Source organism: Pholcus phalangioides, unplaced genomic scaffold (genome assembly GCF_987345545.1).
Source record: "Pholcus phalangioides strain wild (caught in Gottingen) unplaced genomic scaffold, Ppha-v1.0 ptg000015l_1, whole genome shotgun sequence".
NCBI classification, from domain to species: domain Eukaryota; kingdom Metazoa; phylum Arthropoda; class Arachnida; order Araneae; family Pholcidae; genus Pholcus; species Pholcus phalangioides.
Genome location: NW_028301608.1, coordinates 98,971,972 through 98,989,537, shown reverse-complemented (window position 1 = coordinate 98,989,537; position 17,566 = coordinate 98,971,972). Strand labels below are relative to the sequence as shown.

Genomic DNA, 17,566 nt, shown 5'->3' with positions numbered 1-17,566 from the left:
AACAATTTTTACCCAAGGAAAAAGGTCGAAAAAGATGCTTCTTATGACTTTTTCAGGGCAAAGTGACCCGCTTTCATGATGGCAGATACGCTGCTACAAATTCAAAACATTTTTTGCTGCTCTCAGCAGCAAAATTCCTTTAAATTATTAAAGGAATGAGAGAAAATTAAAATTTCTTTACTTATTCACTTCCCTTAGTCTTTGAAAATTCATTATTTAACAACTTAGTCGAGAAAAGCAAAATATGGGCTTCTTGTAGAATTTTTCCACACTAAATTTGCTTATACAAAACTCATGATTCCCCCCCCCCCCGACTTCGAATTATCCCAAAAAGTTCGAATCAAACAAGAAATTTCAACATTAAATTAGATAGAAAACTCAAGGGTAGTTCGTAAAAGTTCGAATTATCCAAGTTCTACTGTATAAAGCTTGGAGAAGAGAGAGGAAAGAAAACACGGAAAACTTGTTTTAATTTATTCCACTGGTGTTTGGACGTAATGTTACGCCCGTGATCGTACAAAGAATAAATTCTTATTCGATATCAAGAGTGTCAATCAGTTTAGATCACGCTTCCAGGTTCTTAATCCATTTTATGCCAAGAAACATTTCATTTTTTAATTTTTCACCACCGCTGTACAGGTATACCATTCAGCTTCAAATAATGAAAATCATGTTCTTGTGAACATTTCAGCTTAAAATCACTTTTTTTTTCAGTGCGTCTGTATTAAAGGACTTCTCGGAAGTGTCGACTCCCAAAGAAAGGGAGTGTGGTCTTAGAGATATTTTACTGAAAAGACGAAAAACTTATAGTAACTGACAATAAAATACACCGTCTCATAATGATTGAAAAAATATATCAATTGAGCTAGACCCTGTTTCCAAGAAAGCCGGACATTCGAACAGATGGTCCCTCAATAGAGGTGAATAAATGTCAAAAATTCCAGACCAGAAAAACGTTGAACCTATTTGGAGGTGGTGTTACCATACACGTCTTCCAATTACAGCGTAGATGAGAGAAAATACAGTTCGCAAAACCTCGCCTTAATTTTTAAATTGCACATCTTTCAATGTTCATGTCCATAATTTTTTTCTGATTATAGCATTCGCTATTTGCGTGATGTAGTCTTTTTTTTTATCCTCCCCTCGATATAATTGGAATGCACAAATTCAGTGAAGCATACGAATGAAAAAAAAAAACAATATAAAAATATAGAATAAGATGCCCAAAAAAAAAAGGATTACACGACACAATGTCTCTTTCCCCCTCCAATTAAATAATCGATCATGATCCATCAAAAACTAAAAACAAATCCCTGTTTTGTGGATTATCTCTCGAATAATATCGGTTCCTTGAACGGGGAGGAAGAGCGTCCTCCTGCCAAAAAACACCATTCATACTCATTATGACTCTGGGAAGGAGTTGATCATCATCTACTTTCATGAAGAAAACAATGCCGGGCTTGCTTACAACGTGAGACTCATATTAATTTGAAAGAAAAAATATATATATAAGAGGGATATTCTAATGTGCCAATAATCCAATCGTGTATATACTTATTAACAATTATGAGTGTGGACAGAAAATGTTGTTCTAGGCCAAATGTGTACATGGTCATTGAAGTAGATTCCTAGAGATATGTTTCCAAAATACATTAATCAAGAGTTGCTGGAAGTCCAGTAGATTACGTTTGGACGCGGGACATTTGGAGCCTTGCCGTTTGGACAGCAGCTGATTGGACGCCGCAGTTTCGACGTAATGTGCGTGCGTGCGTGTGCGTGTTGTTGTTCTTTATACAAAACTACAATTTTAGATCGATCTTCGTCAAATTTTTCATATGTACCAAACGGGACCCGATTTCAACGATAGGCTACTTTAAAAGTTTGTCAGACCTGAACAAATGCCTAAAATTGGCAAAAAAACTGTAGGGCAACAATGGTTTCTGGGCCTCAACAATCACTTTCGGAATGTTTATTTTAGAACCGTGGTTCCCTAGCAATGCGTTTCAGACATGAACATGCCTTTACAATGGTTTGTCACTCCTTTAATGATGCCAGTTTATCTATGATAGTTTGTCTTTATAATGGTTTGTCACTTTTCAATCACCCCAGTAATTGAAGAAAACCCGGGCAGCGCAGGATATTATAGCTAGTTATTTAATAAAGATTAATAAATAACAAACAAATGAAAAATAATAAATTAAATTAAAATTACCTACCATCTTCATCATATTGGGCATAGACACCGTAACCTGAGGACTCAGCTGGGTGCTTGGGCCCTCCTTTTCCAATAAACATTATAAGAGGACTTTGCCTTCCCCCCCCCCCAAGAATTCATGGATATACAATGTAAATGTATTATAGAGTACATATGTCCCCTGTGCGAACGATTCTAAATCTCGTACACATGGGGCGTCCAGCAATCATGCCCAGAGATGGAAAACCGAACAGAAACACATTGAATAGAAACTCACCAAATAATTATTATTTTAAGAGTGTCTACCATACTAAATATAGGTTTGGTAGTCTACAAAACCATCTTTCATAAGAAAAGGATTGTTTGTTTAAAAGTTAGAGAATTACTTCGATTGAAAAATGAAATAGAATTAATTTAATTTTTGAAAGTGTTCGCGCCATTCCTGATACCACGGTGTGCCATTTGTGGCACGCGTGCCGTGGGTTGGCCACACCATTACCTCCTAGATACAGAACCACTAAGGAGGTAATTGTCACATCTGCTTTAAGATATAGTTCCCCAAACTTTTTGTTCCCTCACAGTCCCGCGCCTCTTCAACTTTTTTTTCATTGCCCCCCGCAACTTAAGCCAACCCATAGGATCCCATGCTAAACCCATAGCGCTATCGCCCCCCGAGAACACTCACGTGTTCAAATAGCTGATTTTTTAGGTTCATATGAAATATCAAAAAAAAAAAAAAAAAAAAAAGAATTTCTACAATTTTGATGTACACAAACAATATAGTACCTTATTGTGTACAGAGAAGTTGAAAACCCCGTGTAAAATTAGAAAATAGCAATTACACGAATGATAATATAGGAAAGCCTCTCATCCTTACCGAATACAAACTTCAAACTGCTGTTTAAGAAAACAAAGAAAAAACTTCCGAGATTCACGTTTTAAAGCCACCAGCAAGCACAAATCACAATCAAAGCAAAACATTCTTCGAAATCATTCCAAGTGACGTAAATGTGAATCTTCTCCATTAAATGTCGGTTGCTTATCATAAACAGGGGATTTCCGCCTTTCTTTTAGTACAAGGCTGTCGCAACCTTAAAACTCCCCATTTTAATCTACAGCATAAAAACCCAAAATATGCAAGAGTCGAAGGCAGCGAAAGTTCAGAAATGGGTACGGAATTATTCACCAGATGTGCAGAGGAAACTCAATAACATTACAAAAGAACAAGAGATAAAATCCGTCCATGATCTCTAAGCGTACGATTGAACAGATAAAATGTTGCATTTTTGTTTCCTTATACGCACGAAGATGCTTGAATTATACTGGACTGGAAACAAACCTAAGAAACATAATAGAGTTAAAAATTGATTCCGACTAGAACAAGTTGTTACATAGTAGAATCGAGCACATAATAACTGAATGGGAGGACCTGTTGGATCATTTTAAGAATTTTAAAAAAAGGAAACAGTTCGTCCTGAAAGAATGACGAAATATCACTGCGAGGAAGCCACACATTCAAAAATGACAATATAATACTACGCGAAACAAAAACATATACATAAATCTCTTCTCATGAAATAATAGAATAATGATATTTTTGGGAGAGAAGCAGCACATCCGGGAGCGTAGAAGGATTTTCATATACTTTTATTTATCAGGAAAGCATGGCAAAAAATATGTATAATCATAACAATACCTGCATTAAGTGAATATTCATACGAAAAAAAAAACCACATCATATTACTACCACAAAAACACGATTATTAAACTTCTGCCTAATCCATGGATTTCCTTTCTAAAAATTGAAATTTTCGTCAGACTCCGCCTTGTTTTGAGCATGATTAAAAGCTTTAAAAAAAGACACTAAAATTTTTCAGATGTCTGGAAGCTTTCAAGAAAAAAACAGTTGTTACAATATCATGTAGCTATAATGTAATAAATAAAATTCAACGCAATTTCTTATAGGTAAAGAAAAATCGTATACGTTCGATCACGGGAAGCACTTAGGCAGTGCTACCGGGAGGGAGGGGGGGGGGGGTTGCTACTATAGAAGGGGTGACAAATCATGGGATAAAGATAACAAAATAATTGCAGGAAAACTTGGAAAAAAATGCGTCCACAAAATTCATACTATGAATGTATTGATTTGGAGAGAAAACTGTGATTTTTTTTCATGCATATGCATGGAGTATACAAATTTGCAATTTTTTTCCGGGTAGGCTAATTTTACTGATGCGGCTTATATGCAGTAGGAGCGCCGAAAAGACGTCTCACACGGGTGAGAATTTTCCCTCAAGCCGCCCCTGCGCTGAATCCTTCGAAACAACCACCAATCGTTCTTAAAAATTTTAAAACATTCTAACCGTCATGAAAATAATAATAATAATCATCTACAAAACTACACTAAAATTCAAATCTACTACAGCAAAATTACTGACTGAATCTGCTGTAAATTAGAATGTATTTTCAGTGCCGCACCCAGTATACATTTTAGCACCCTCAAAAACATTCACTGAGCACTGAACGGTTGAAAGGTGATTTAGTCGGCATAGGAACCCCTCCCTCTCCCAAGCATAGCATTGTGTGTATTATTTAAAAAAGTCAAGTATTTTTAGGTGTAAAATGGGGGAATTCTTTGTATCCTCAATATCAGTGAAGATAAGTCAGACGATTAAAAAAAATATGAGGTCAATGTAAATATGATAAATGTATTGAGAGAAACGCAAAGTAAAAGATTTCGTTTGAAAAGGAAAAACCACCCACCACAGATTATGAGATGGGAAAACCTCCTAATGGAATTCTCGCGAACTTTCTTCGAAAGAAAGAGAAGAAATTCCCAAGTGGCACAGAGATGGAAAAAGAAAAATCAAAATTAAAAAGTGAATTGGAAGACTCCACGAGGATCCGTAATAACCTATGGAATCTACCTAGAGGACAAACCCACAAATCGAACATTAACACTTAATGCGTATATACAACGTAGGATTACAGTAGCACAGAAATAGGGACTGTATTAGTTACCCGGGAACCGATAACAGGTGACAGGAGCAAAAAAAATATTCAAAGGTTTTTTGTTATTCTTTTTTTTTTTCAAAGAAGCTTCTTTTTTGGCCCATATTCTAAATATACAGAATAGAAAAGAGGATGAAAGTAGGACATGCAAAGCTTGAAGAGAAGAGGGGACAAGTCCGGCTGAGCCATCAAAGAATATATATAACAATTTTTTTTTCTTTCCTCTTGGAAGAAATGGGAGCAAATGAGGATCGGCAGCAAGAAAATTGGGAACAAGAAGCAGGACACGTTACGTAAAAAAACGAAACCGTAACGATGGTGGTGGCGATTGTGGCATCAACCTTATGGGCCCAACGAGGGAAAGGACTGGGTGTCGATAGCAGCAGCGGACCATCGACCGAGTGACGTCACGTCATCCGGATCTAAAAGCAATTTAAAGACAGGACACACTATCTTAGTAAGAGCCCCCCCCCCCCCCTTATGTATGAAAAGAAAAAAGAATATTGAGAAAATTATAAGTAAGGTATCCGAGGGTAATATGGTCATGATAAGCTCCAGTGATTTTTCCTGAGGCCGGTTTGGGAGATTCTAAAAAACAATGATTTTCAAAGAAAAAATATATATTGGAAATTTACGAAAGAGAAACAGTTTAAGGAAGGAGTCTTCAACGCATGGCCCGAGGGCCACATTTAGCCCTCGGAGCTTCTCGTCGTGGCTCGCCGATCATTTTCAGAAAATGTTCAAAAACAGCGAAAAATAATTGATTCCACAATTAATGAAGGAAATAATTTCGGAATTGATTAAAGCAATAATTCTAGAATAACTTAAAGAAATAATTCTAGAATAACTTAAAGAAATAATTTTAGAATAAATTAAAGAAATAATTCTATAATAAGTTAAAAAAATAATTCTAGAATAAATTAAAGAAATAATTCTAGAATAAATTAAAGAAATAATTCTAGAGTAAATTAAAGAAATAATTCTAGAGTAAATTAAAGAAATAATTCTAGAATAAATTAAAGAAATAATTCTAGAATAAATTAAAGAAATAATTCTAGAGTAAATTAAAGAAATAATTCTAGAATAAATTAAAGAAATAATTCTAGAATAAATTAAAGAAATAATTCTAGAACAGTGTTTCCCAAAGTGGGCGATGAAATGGTCCGGGGCCGATACCAGTTTATAGGCGACAATCATTTAACATAGGATCCTATGGGTTCACTTGAGTTGGGTGGCGATGAGAGAAAATAATTTCTGAAGAATGGGCGAGATGGAATAACAAGTTTGGGAAACTGTTCTAGAACAAATGAATGAGAAATGAGAAACGTTTTTACATGTAGTTTCTGCCAAAAAAAACTAAAAAAAACCTGATATTCGCGCCCCAAGTGCAGAAAATTTAACAAACATGATCACAAAACCAACCTTTCAAAAATCAACAACTTAATTTTTAAAAAGTACACACACACACACACAAGCTTTTTTTTCATTGAGCCAAATTATGATGAATGTAATAGAAAAAACAGTTTAAAACACTGCTCGTGTCGCGATTCAGAAATTGAAATCGATGAATAATGAATTGAACCCGAGAAGAAATGTAAACGAAAACAAGAGAATAATAAAGATAATTTTTTTTTACGGACATTTTTTTAAAACAATATTGTGAGCCGGCTCTAAAAACGCAACATCTCCCTCTTAAAATAAATTTTATCGCATGTCCGACCATACAAATAGACTACATAGAAAATGAACATCAGACCTTGGAATCCGTACGGAATAAGAAAAACACAGAAAATGGGCCACGTTATGATCAGACACCTAATCCTTACTTACTTAGCAATTACATCGAAATCGAAAACCCAAAACGTTAGTGCTAATAATATACTGTATTTTTGTTGCATAATTTAACATATTCCTAGTAAAAAAAACAAAAAGTAATATGCATTAGCGGGATACAAGCTCCTCGCGAACGGAGGGGGAATCTCCCCCATCGTCCTCCCTATGTATCCGTCTATGGCAGTGTTTCTCAAAGTGCGCATCGCGGCTTCTAGGGGCATCGCCAACATTTGTAAGGATCATCACGTCGAGCTGGAGATAAACATTTGTGTTCCTATTTATGCTTTGAAGTGGTTCTTTTCTAAGTGAAAATATTTACTATATAAACTATTCTGGGGAGCAGCGGATGAACCATGAATTGGTCAAAGAAAAAGCGGGTGACAAAAGTTTGAGAGCCATAGGCCCTATTGTAATATGTTCCTAAATTGAATTCTTCCATAAGTCTTTTGAGTAAACTCACTATAAAGTCGTAGTAAAATATATTAAATATATTATAAGCATAATGATCTTCAGTAAGAAGTCCAACGATGAGGTCGAAAACTTTTCAGGATTTTATAATCAGAAAAAATACCTAAACTGTATTCCCATATACAAAACAGAATAAGGTAAGGAAAAAGAAGATATACAGTATATAATATCAGTGTTGAGGTTTTGATGCTTGGTTTGATTCCTGGTTTGATGCTTGAGAAAAAACATCACCGCCATGGAGAAGATAGATAAAAGAAAAATTCCTGTAGATTCTTTTCTTTTTCATCTTTGGCCTCTTTGGAATGGATCCTGATGCACATTCGTTTTGTAGTTAGTTTAGTTCGTTTGCCATAAAACTCCCAAGCAGGATATGAGCAACTTTCCTCCTCCTTATTCACATCCGTCTATGTCCGTCCGTCTCTCACCTGCGCTGGTTTTTTCGTCTTTTTTCCACCTACGTTACACGGCACTTTTTTTTTTTAATCGGGAGGGGCCCACAGGCCACCGGCCCCAAGAAGATCGTTGCTTGAACATCGTCATTACATTCGTCCCCCCTCGTATGTCTCCCACGGTTTGTACAAGAAAGAAAAGTGAAGGAATGGGGGAGTTGGAAAGATAAAAAAAAACATTTCCAATCTTTCAAACGCCGACTGGTTCCTCATATGAAACTTGAAATGGTCAGTTTAAAGAAAGTGTTTCCCAGAGTGGGCGATATTGCCCTGGGGGCGGTGGACGCAACACAATCCTATGGTTGACTTGAAATGAGGAGGGCTGAAGTTTTTCTGAGGAGGTGGTAGTCTCGGGGCCATTTTAAGAGCATGACAGGCCCTCGAAGCTGATTGGAAATGATCGCCTACCAATTCATAACCAGATCTAATAATCACACGTTCCCCTTTCCCCCTCCCTACACTTGAGGTGCCCAGGTGGACCCATGCGTTACCACTGGTAGTGGTGAAACAGATACGTTTTGGAAAAATCTGGTCCAAGTAATAGGCCTACCTAGTATTAGCGAATGATGGGGATCGACACAATAATTGAGAAGCAGTTCCATATAATTGGTCCTTGATGGCCAAGCAGCGAACTGCTACTCCTAAATAAATGAACAATGCATATCGTAAACATTTCTCTAAGGAATTTCGGACGAACTGGCAAATGCTGGAAAAGGGTTTTGTATGTCTATCTATACACATATGTATTTTTCTGAAAGTTAGCTTGAATACCAGAGATGTGCATGGTATGTGGTCGAAGTGCTGCCATCTATTTTCCAAATTGGAAATGGGACTCTGCAAATATGCCTGAATTTTTTCGAGACCGGCCTGCATACAAATCTTAAACTGGAGCTATGAACTGGGGGGCAGCCCGCTACAAATCTGGCACAATTGATATAAGGTGTTGTGCAAGGTCATCAAAAAACTCTCATGTATTAAGTGACCGTGTGAGCCCAAGGCGGTCCTCAGAACACAACATTTACTACGTATCGATTTATATCAATAAAAACCAACACAGAAAACTGCATCCAACACTTTTCCGACAAAGAACTTCTCAAACGATTATACAGATATGACGTCAACCACCAACATGCTGTCATTACATTAATTAACACCACACCAACAACAGTTATGCACATCATGATTAAGCTAAGAATCAACGGTGAAGCAAAGGTTAGAACAGTGTTTTCCAAAGGGGGATATGGAACAGACAGGGAGGGTGAGGATTGTCCAAGCTACAGATACAACATAGAATCTTATGGGTTGGCCTAGCAAAGGGGGCGATGGGGAAAAAACTTACTGTGAAAGTAAGGATGAGACAAGAGAGTTTAGAATACTCTGGATTAGAGCAAGGATATTGTTTTCCAATTTCTTCCTGAAAAATGCGTTCTTTCAAAATCAAAAATCTGTAAGCGCTTTCCCAAACCTTATTTCAATCAAATCAGTAGCAATCAATTGCTTCAAAATGACGTTTATTACTGATTTGTTTTTTTGTTTTTTTTTTAATTCGGAAATCTTCGCACCTCACAGTTCAAAAACTTATGGTTTAGAAAATTTCACCGTTTTAACTGATTAAAAAATTTCGCATAAACTACGTATAAATAAGTTTCCTGAAAGAAATCTTGGAAAATTAAATTTAAATATTCTAAGGAAGTAAATAATAAAAATTGTATGATGAAATTGAGGTATTACACAAACACAAAACATAATATGTACAGTATGTACAACAGTACTGAGATAAAACACTGAAATTAAAACGCTACAATTTCATCAGACATCATGACACAACTTTTTCATATCGTTCAATCAATAACTAAAAATTTAATTTTAATTTTTATGAAACTAAAAACCACAAAAATGCAGAAAAACTTACGTTTTTTTAATTTAAAAATATTCCACGCTAACAGGAACAAAACTAAAAAAATCCGACCAGGGTCCTTCCGGGCCGGATGAGTTTTCCGGAAACTATCGGATATTCCCTCGAATAACCAACACGAGACTCCAAAAATAATCTTCGAGCAGACCAGCAGCTGATCAGTTTCGACCAGTGAACGATATGGAGATTTCACGTACCAAAGGATAGGGTTTGTGTGGAAAAAGAACAGGACGAATGAGAAACGATCAGCCGGTCGAGTGTGAGAATGAAAAAAAAAATTAAGCCCTGGTACAGACCTTAGGGGAACGGTGACCCACAAAACACGTGACCCCCATCATCATTGATAGTGGTTGAGCCGTGGTAAAGAAGAAGAAGATGATGATGATCCAACGAGATCCGGCTACTCACAGTGGGCGAAAGAGCAGCAGCGGGATTATAAAAGAAAAAGAAAAAATAATAAACCTGCCTGGCCAGTGCTTTGGCTACTGAATAATAAAGTAGAAAGAGAGAGGGGAAAAAATCTCTTTACTAGAAGAAGTGCTAAAAACTGATATGCTCAGAGGAATAAGCAACAAAACATAACAACATAACATACACATCCTGGTTCTAAGTCCATATCGTTATCCCGTAAAAATGGACAGAAAAAAATCTAAGTCAGCAACAAAAAAAAATCCCATTGCGTTACATAACGAGGATACAGAGAAGACAAAATAATAGATTAATAACGAAACAATAACCGGAAAAGAATAAAAAGAAAAAGAACCTTAGCGGGGGTGATGTTACTTGTCAGATTTATGGTCCAAAAAAGCAGGATTTCCAGAGAAGACCACAAAAATCGAGAAGAAAAATCAAGTAAATAAGACAAACACGGACAGAGAGAGATAAGGTACTAAAGATAAAAAAGAAAAGACTGCTTCTTGTACCGACCATGAGAAAACAAATACATTTCCCAACAAGATATATGGTAAGGGAGAGACAAACATAATTATAGTAATAATACAATAAAAGTTATAAATACCATGACACGATAAAAAAAATGTATATTAAAAACATCCTTTTTAGTGTGGCAATAGGTTGGAAATTTATTATTTATTTATCATTACAGAATATGAAGGCATTCACAAAATCGGCGATATCTCTCACATCCCTGACCTGGTTCACAAAACCGGGAAAACATTCATGGTCAATATCAATTCAAACTATATAAAACTATAGAAAACTTTTTCTCGCACACACTGTTGCTATCCAGAATTGCCAGGAGGTATTTCGGGCAAATATATTTAAAATAGGAATAGAGGCTGTGAAGTTACTCGGATAAAAATTGGGTAAAAATTCGTAAAAAAATTGGGAATCCCTGCTAAAAATTATTAGTAGCTTATCACCCATGCGCTCTAATTTATTACTGTAAATAAATACTACATATATTACCCTACCAATAGAGATTAAAGTAATATCAAACTTCCAAAAAAAAACTGCACATTTACAATAATATATATAATCAATTTTTTTTAGTCATTTACTCATACAGACGTGTACACATTTCTTCAGAATTCATCTAACAAAAAAGTTTTCGTACAGTATCCAATATGCAAGACTCGGAAATACTAAGTGTTATGGTCTGAGTTGTTTCTACTGCGCTGAACTAGGGTCACTAATGTTTTGCAGTAACAAAATCAAGTCAGTTAAGTATCTTGGTACACTTAATCGCCATCTTTATCCATCAATTGGCATTTTCTCCTCTGAAGGAGATGGTATATTTTATGATGGCAATGCCAAAATACATTTATCTCGAACTGTTGTTGTTGTTTTTTTTGTTCAGGAGGTGAATGTATGTGTATGATGCCCACAAGAAAAGGCCTGATCACCCCTACAGCACATATTATTCGATTATACTACCAACATTCCAACCGTTTGGTTGGTGACTTAAAAAATTTGCAACCCATAACAGCCAGAGAAAGAAGTGTACTAATCTCTATCCATGATAGTCAGATGAGAATAAACGCATAGATTTGAAATCTTTAAAAAAGAGAGGGAGAAGAATAAAAAAAAGATTTCGATGCATAAAAATAGTTTTTCAATGAAAAACTAAAATATACTGTTTAAAAAAAATTACAATGTGGCCAAGCATTTAGTTTGAATTCCTCATAATTTTCGTTTATATTTAATTTCGAATTAGCTTCGAAATTCCAATTTTAAAAAGCAGATTGAATTAGAAAAATATTGAATGAGAAAACATCCAAAGAAACCCACTGAGTGAAGAAACTTCATACCTTCACACAAACAGTGTAAGAAATGATTTACTCGCAAGTTCCTTCAACTCGTCTCGCCTAAGGTATTACGTACAAACAGCCTCAAGTCACCAAAAATAGAGTAAAAAAATTAGAAAAATATTGAATAGTTCGAAACGAAGCCTCTTCTCCAATCGTGCTAGTTTAATAAAAACTATTAAAAACCAATTTAATGTAACCACGAGGGGCATAACCTCCAGCTACATTAAATATAAAAAAAAACGGAGAAGGGGGAATTGAAAAAAAATCTTTTATGGAGAATTACTATTATTGTCTAGAGTACATGGAAGTAACTACATAGCCTAGAGGTATCTGATCACCAGGAACAAGAACTGAAATAAAAAAACTTCAATACGCGATACACACAACCTCGTAGGCAGTAGGTCGACATGTCTGGTCGTTGTGGCTATAAAGCTTCTGTTATTATATCCCAGAGACCAGGAAATAAAATTAAAAAGAATAATAAATAAAAACGAAATGAACTGATAAGCAAAGGGCTAAGATGCCCGGTTGCATCTGGATGAAATGACAGCTTCTGCAGCAGTTGCAACAATAACTGGTTCCTTCTGAGAACGAACTGTAGATGTCTGAATGACCTTTCCAGCTAAACGAACTCATGAGAAAAATTGACAGCAAAAAACGAAAAGTCTAGCTGACTTATAAAACAATAAAGACAAATCCATAATTTGGCTATGATAAATTAAATAACCACAGATAATTATTCACACACACACACACACACACCACACACACACACATATGGAAACAATTTACATAAACATTTCTCCCTTCAGTTTGAATTCTTATTTAGTTTTTTTCAAAAAATAATTTACAAACCTAAGCTTATGTAAATGCAATCTAAATACAGTGGAACCTATCATATCCGAAATAAAGGGAGCTGTATCCCGTTCCGGATCAGAGAAAGTTTGGATGTGAATAAATACGTATCTACGAAGTGCTATAAAACGTTTTAAAATAATGGGCTAGACATTGTAGAAATTCACTCGTTTTATTCAAGCAATTCCAAATAAATCTAGCAAGTTGGTTGGTTAATAACATTGGTTGCTAATTTTTTTTTCACTAGGTCACTTCCTAATGAACTTCAATTTGAATTCTCGCACGCCAGATCAATTTTGGTTCACTTTCTCGCAAACCTTCGAATACTCAATATACATGAAATCAATGACTGGTGCCCCTGGATAAAAAAAATTCGAATTGATTAATCGAATATTTTACTAGATCGATTAACCAACCCAATTAATCGGACTAGCTCCAACCACGTGGTGGACTTAAACGAAATAAAAATTTCAACCATTGAAAAATAAGTACTTACTCTATGCGTAAGTACATGTATCATGCTCCTGACTTCCAGATAATATTATAACTTGATGTATATGATACGTACGAATTCCTTCCACACGAAACCAAAACAACTGGGAAATACATTTACTTTAAAAAAAAGCAAAATAGATAAGAGCGTGCCAACAACTGTACGCATCGACGTAATTTGTATGCCCGTGACTATACGTATCCTCTGTGAAAATGCGTTACAGCGAATATCCCATTCACAAAGCCATCATTAGAATAATCACTTCCATTTTTTTTTTTTCTTCTTTTTTTTCGCCATTGTGGCTTTTATGCGTTCCGCTTATGTTATTTCAGGAATGTCCCATATTTCCTGTCAACGCCGAATGAAATACTGGGCTCTCGAAATCGCCCTTCCGTTTTAATGAAGGACGCGATGAATGAAAAAAAAATATATATATATACATGTGTGTATATAAATGTGAAAATAATGAAATAGAAAAACACGTTCCGCCAACATCCGCAAATACCATCAAAGGGAGGACTTTATGTGTACAAACACGTACAGTACTTCCTTTCATTCAATATTCCCTCCCTTGTTGCTTTTAACTCCACCTCCCCTAAAATTACTTTTTTCCCCTCCCTGCACTAATTAATTTACTTATAAGAGAATAATAAATTTTTAACTTCATTTTTTTCCTCTATAAATAAACGGAAATTAACGTAAGAAATATATGTTAGTACATTCTTGACTCATCATTAATTTTTGGTTTAAAAAATGGAAACTGATAGATTTTTCATGATAGAAAGAAAAAATCATTAAGTGCGCAAATGCTTCCTAAAATATCATGCACACATAGGAGAAAAAAAATTAGAGCTTTATACAAATACAAAAACAAAGGCCACAACAGGAAAACTGTCCAACAAGGTGGCTGAAAAAGAAAATGCCCATAAAAAAACATTTTGATATCAAATATATCTGAAGATACAGTAACCCAAAATAAAAGCGATTTTCGGGGGGGGGGGGGGGGGGAACTAAAAACTATGAGAAAAATATAATGCACTGCTTAAGGAGGAACAATTAGAAGAATGGTACTGAATTATAATATTACCGTAAACTTTCAATTCAAAGTACAAAAAATTCGGGAGTATATATATTTTATATTTTTTTCCCCCTTATTTAATTGAAATCCTAGATTTTTGTTTTAATTTTAATGGGGTTTTTTATATATGTTTCACCTCAGTTGGGAAAAAAACAGCATTAAATGCGGGAAAACCATTTTACCTGAATTTAATACTGTTTTTTCCCCAACTTTTCTACGTTTTTCGAATATCTCAGTGAATATTCCACTAAGAAACGTGGAATTTCTTTAGTTGGTATCAGGAGAGACAGGGCAACAACTTTCTAATTGGATTTTTCGGTCCACGGGGACAGTATAAAAAGTTAAGTTTTTTTATTTTATTAACTATACAACCAGTTGCAAAGTGAATGACATACTAGGATTATTTGGATATTTTTCCCAATCGGAAGTATGCCTCTAGGATCACGTCCACCAGTAAAATGCCATACGTCCTGTTACCTATGCAGTGGATCATTTTATACCTTTTACACATAAAAAGGACTATTTATTTATATTCATTTTAGAGAGAGGCAGATCTATAGATCTTTGTAGGAAAAAGCCTGAACCATGGTATTTATGCTCAGTGATTATTCTCGTGAAACTTATTGTATGCTGAAACTAAACAAAAACCACACGCATACGATGATAATCAAAACTGACCGTATTATGATTACTTTTCCGAATTATGAATACATTTCACATGTTTTTTGGTAGGCGTGACGATTCTGACGTTTTTCACGATAATTATAGGGTTATTTACTTTTCGTTCGATGTAACGAACTAAATATTTTGTCCGTTGAAGCTCGTTAGAAAAGAGTTTCAAAGAATTTTTTTCATATATTAAATAAGTAAAAGATAAACTAGCCAAAAGGAATGTGTTTACACGTTTTCCATAATGTTGTCTCAATTTCTTTTCACTATGTACATATTTGAAACCACTCTAGTACATTTTGAACGAATCATTCTTACGAAGTTGGCCAAAATTGTGTCCCCAGCAGTTTACATTAAATACAGTAAAAGCCCTCTTAACGGACACCCCTCTTTTACAGACGATTTTTTTTGTTCCGAGGGTGACCGCAAAAGAGCTGTTTTACTGTATTGACACAGAATTTATTTTTTTTTGTCACCTTCTATTATTTATATTCTTGTTTCTGACAAGTCGCCACTTTATTTATAATTTTTTTATCAATAGATTTTTAAAATTTGCTTGAACAAATTTTCATTTCTTAAAGAAATGTCCTTTTCCTGGCTGTCCCCAGCCCATTTTTCCAATTGTAAAATAACTTTCTATCTTATAAAACAAAAATATATTCTTATTTTTAATAATACAACCGAATACCGTTATAGCGAAAATCTCGTTTTAACGAACACTTTTATAATCCCCCAGATAAGTTTACACAGGAACAAGGCAAGAACCTGGAATTTTTTTTCACAACGAAATTTCGTTATAACTTAGTGATTTCTCCAGTCTCTTGGAGTTCGTTATAACGGGATTCGAATGTATATATTTTTAAGATTGGTATACTTTTTCATATTTCATCTTTGTTATAATTTCAAATATTTTTTAACAACAGTTTATAGCCAAATGAAGATTTTCCCCAGCTTTTTTTTTCACTTTTGACATTTGGAAAACATTGATTCAAATCCTACAACACCAGTTGCCATCTATCAAATTTTGTGTTGAAAAAGATTAAGAGAAAAATGTAGTCATCATTTGAACTTCTTTTTAAATCAATTAGAATTGTAAATTAATTCACAAATTCGACTTATTCCGGGTAAAAATAGACGACTGTTTCTATTAAATATTCTTCTCCTAAGCTAATTTTTTTGAGAGAAATATATAATTGAAAATTTGAAAATTAATTTCATTCTCTCTTCACCTCATGTGTTTCAGTTTACAGACTTCTATTATTTCTGTAAAGCATGTTTTCAACATGCATAGTTTTTATGTGTTGTAAAACATATAAAAATGTCTTTCTCCTGGCATTAGATAATGAGAAGCAAGGTTTGAGCATAAGTTAGTGGGGGAAAGGAGATGAAAATTTTAAATTTTTTACTCGGTTACTACAACCAGATTTCTCGGTTGCAACGTCAAGTTGCAGTAATGTTTCATCTGAAGACTGTTTTGAGAATGCCTTTCGTGTTCTAGCAAAACACAATATACAAATTGTAAGTCTGTTCTCCTCCATGAAATTGGCAAAAAAGGAAACATAAATAAAAAAAGAATAACAATGCAATTGACAAAAAACTATCAGTGCTTGTCTAAAATGAAGATGAGCAACCAAAACAGATAGAACATGTTGCGAGTGTCACGCTTTAATATCCAATTGGAGCTGAAATAGGCAAAATCTCAGGTCCGATTCGCCTGTCTTACATCATTAATCTCAAATAAAACTTTTTGACCATGAATTTCAACAAACTTCGATGCTGACTATATTTCACTCATCAATAGGTAAAGTGCCTATCCCTAAGAACTTTTTTTGTTTTTAACATTTTTGGTTGACGTCTATTTTTGATCATTTTTTCCCCCATTTTTTTGTCCAATTTCGTGAGAATGACTCATGTGCAGATTAAAAATTATCTGTTATTAATTAATTCAAAGATTATATGAAAAAATTAACTTTCGCAACTCTTTTTAGACAAAAAAAATGCTTATTTCAAGTAAAAAGAGAAAACTCGCAATGTAGTTTCTGCAACTACAAAATACAATAATGTCAATAAATTTGTAATTAGAAGGTTGTTTTTTTTTTTGCATAACCAAACACAAAATTATTTTAGGTTAGCGATTGCAACAACAATAACAAAAGAAAATTTAAGCCAAATAGTTATCCACAAAACTTAATAATCCTCAATACTAAAATATAGAAAGAGTAAAAAAAATTCAACCGACCAGACCTTTATCGTTTCCGGAAGTTTTGAATAATAATCCTTCGGATCCGAATAGCCGGCACATCGGAAGTCCATTCCGAGATAATGTTTGG

The 17,566-nt window shown here is 34.7% G+C and overlaps 1 protein-coding gene across 3 annotated transcripts in view; it reads right to left on the bottom strand.

Moving 5' to 3' along the window:
* Positions 1-17,566, bottom strand: part of LOC149077162 (uncharacterized) — a 67,482-nt gene that overhangs the window by 37,314 nt on the left and 12,602 nt on the right. The window contains exon 1 of one of the 3 annotated variants that reach the window (XM_089244892.1): positions 13,493-13,550. The exons of 1 other annotated variant lie outside the window; for it this stretch is intronic. In XM_089244892.1, coding sequence (XP_089101018.1) covers positions 13,493-13,516 — 24 coding nt within the window. In that variant the 5' untranslated portion in view covers positions 13,517-13,550. Of the gene's footprint in view, positions 1-9,868; positions 10,296-13,492; positions 13,551-17,566 lie in introns of those variants that run through there. One more of the 3 variants, XM_089244894.1, reaches the window with a different exon arrangement.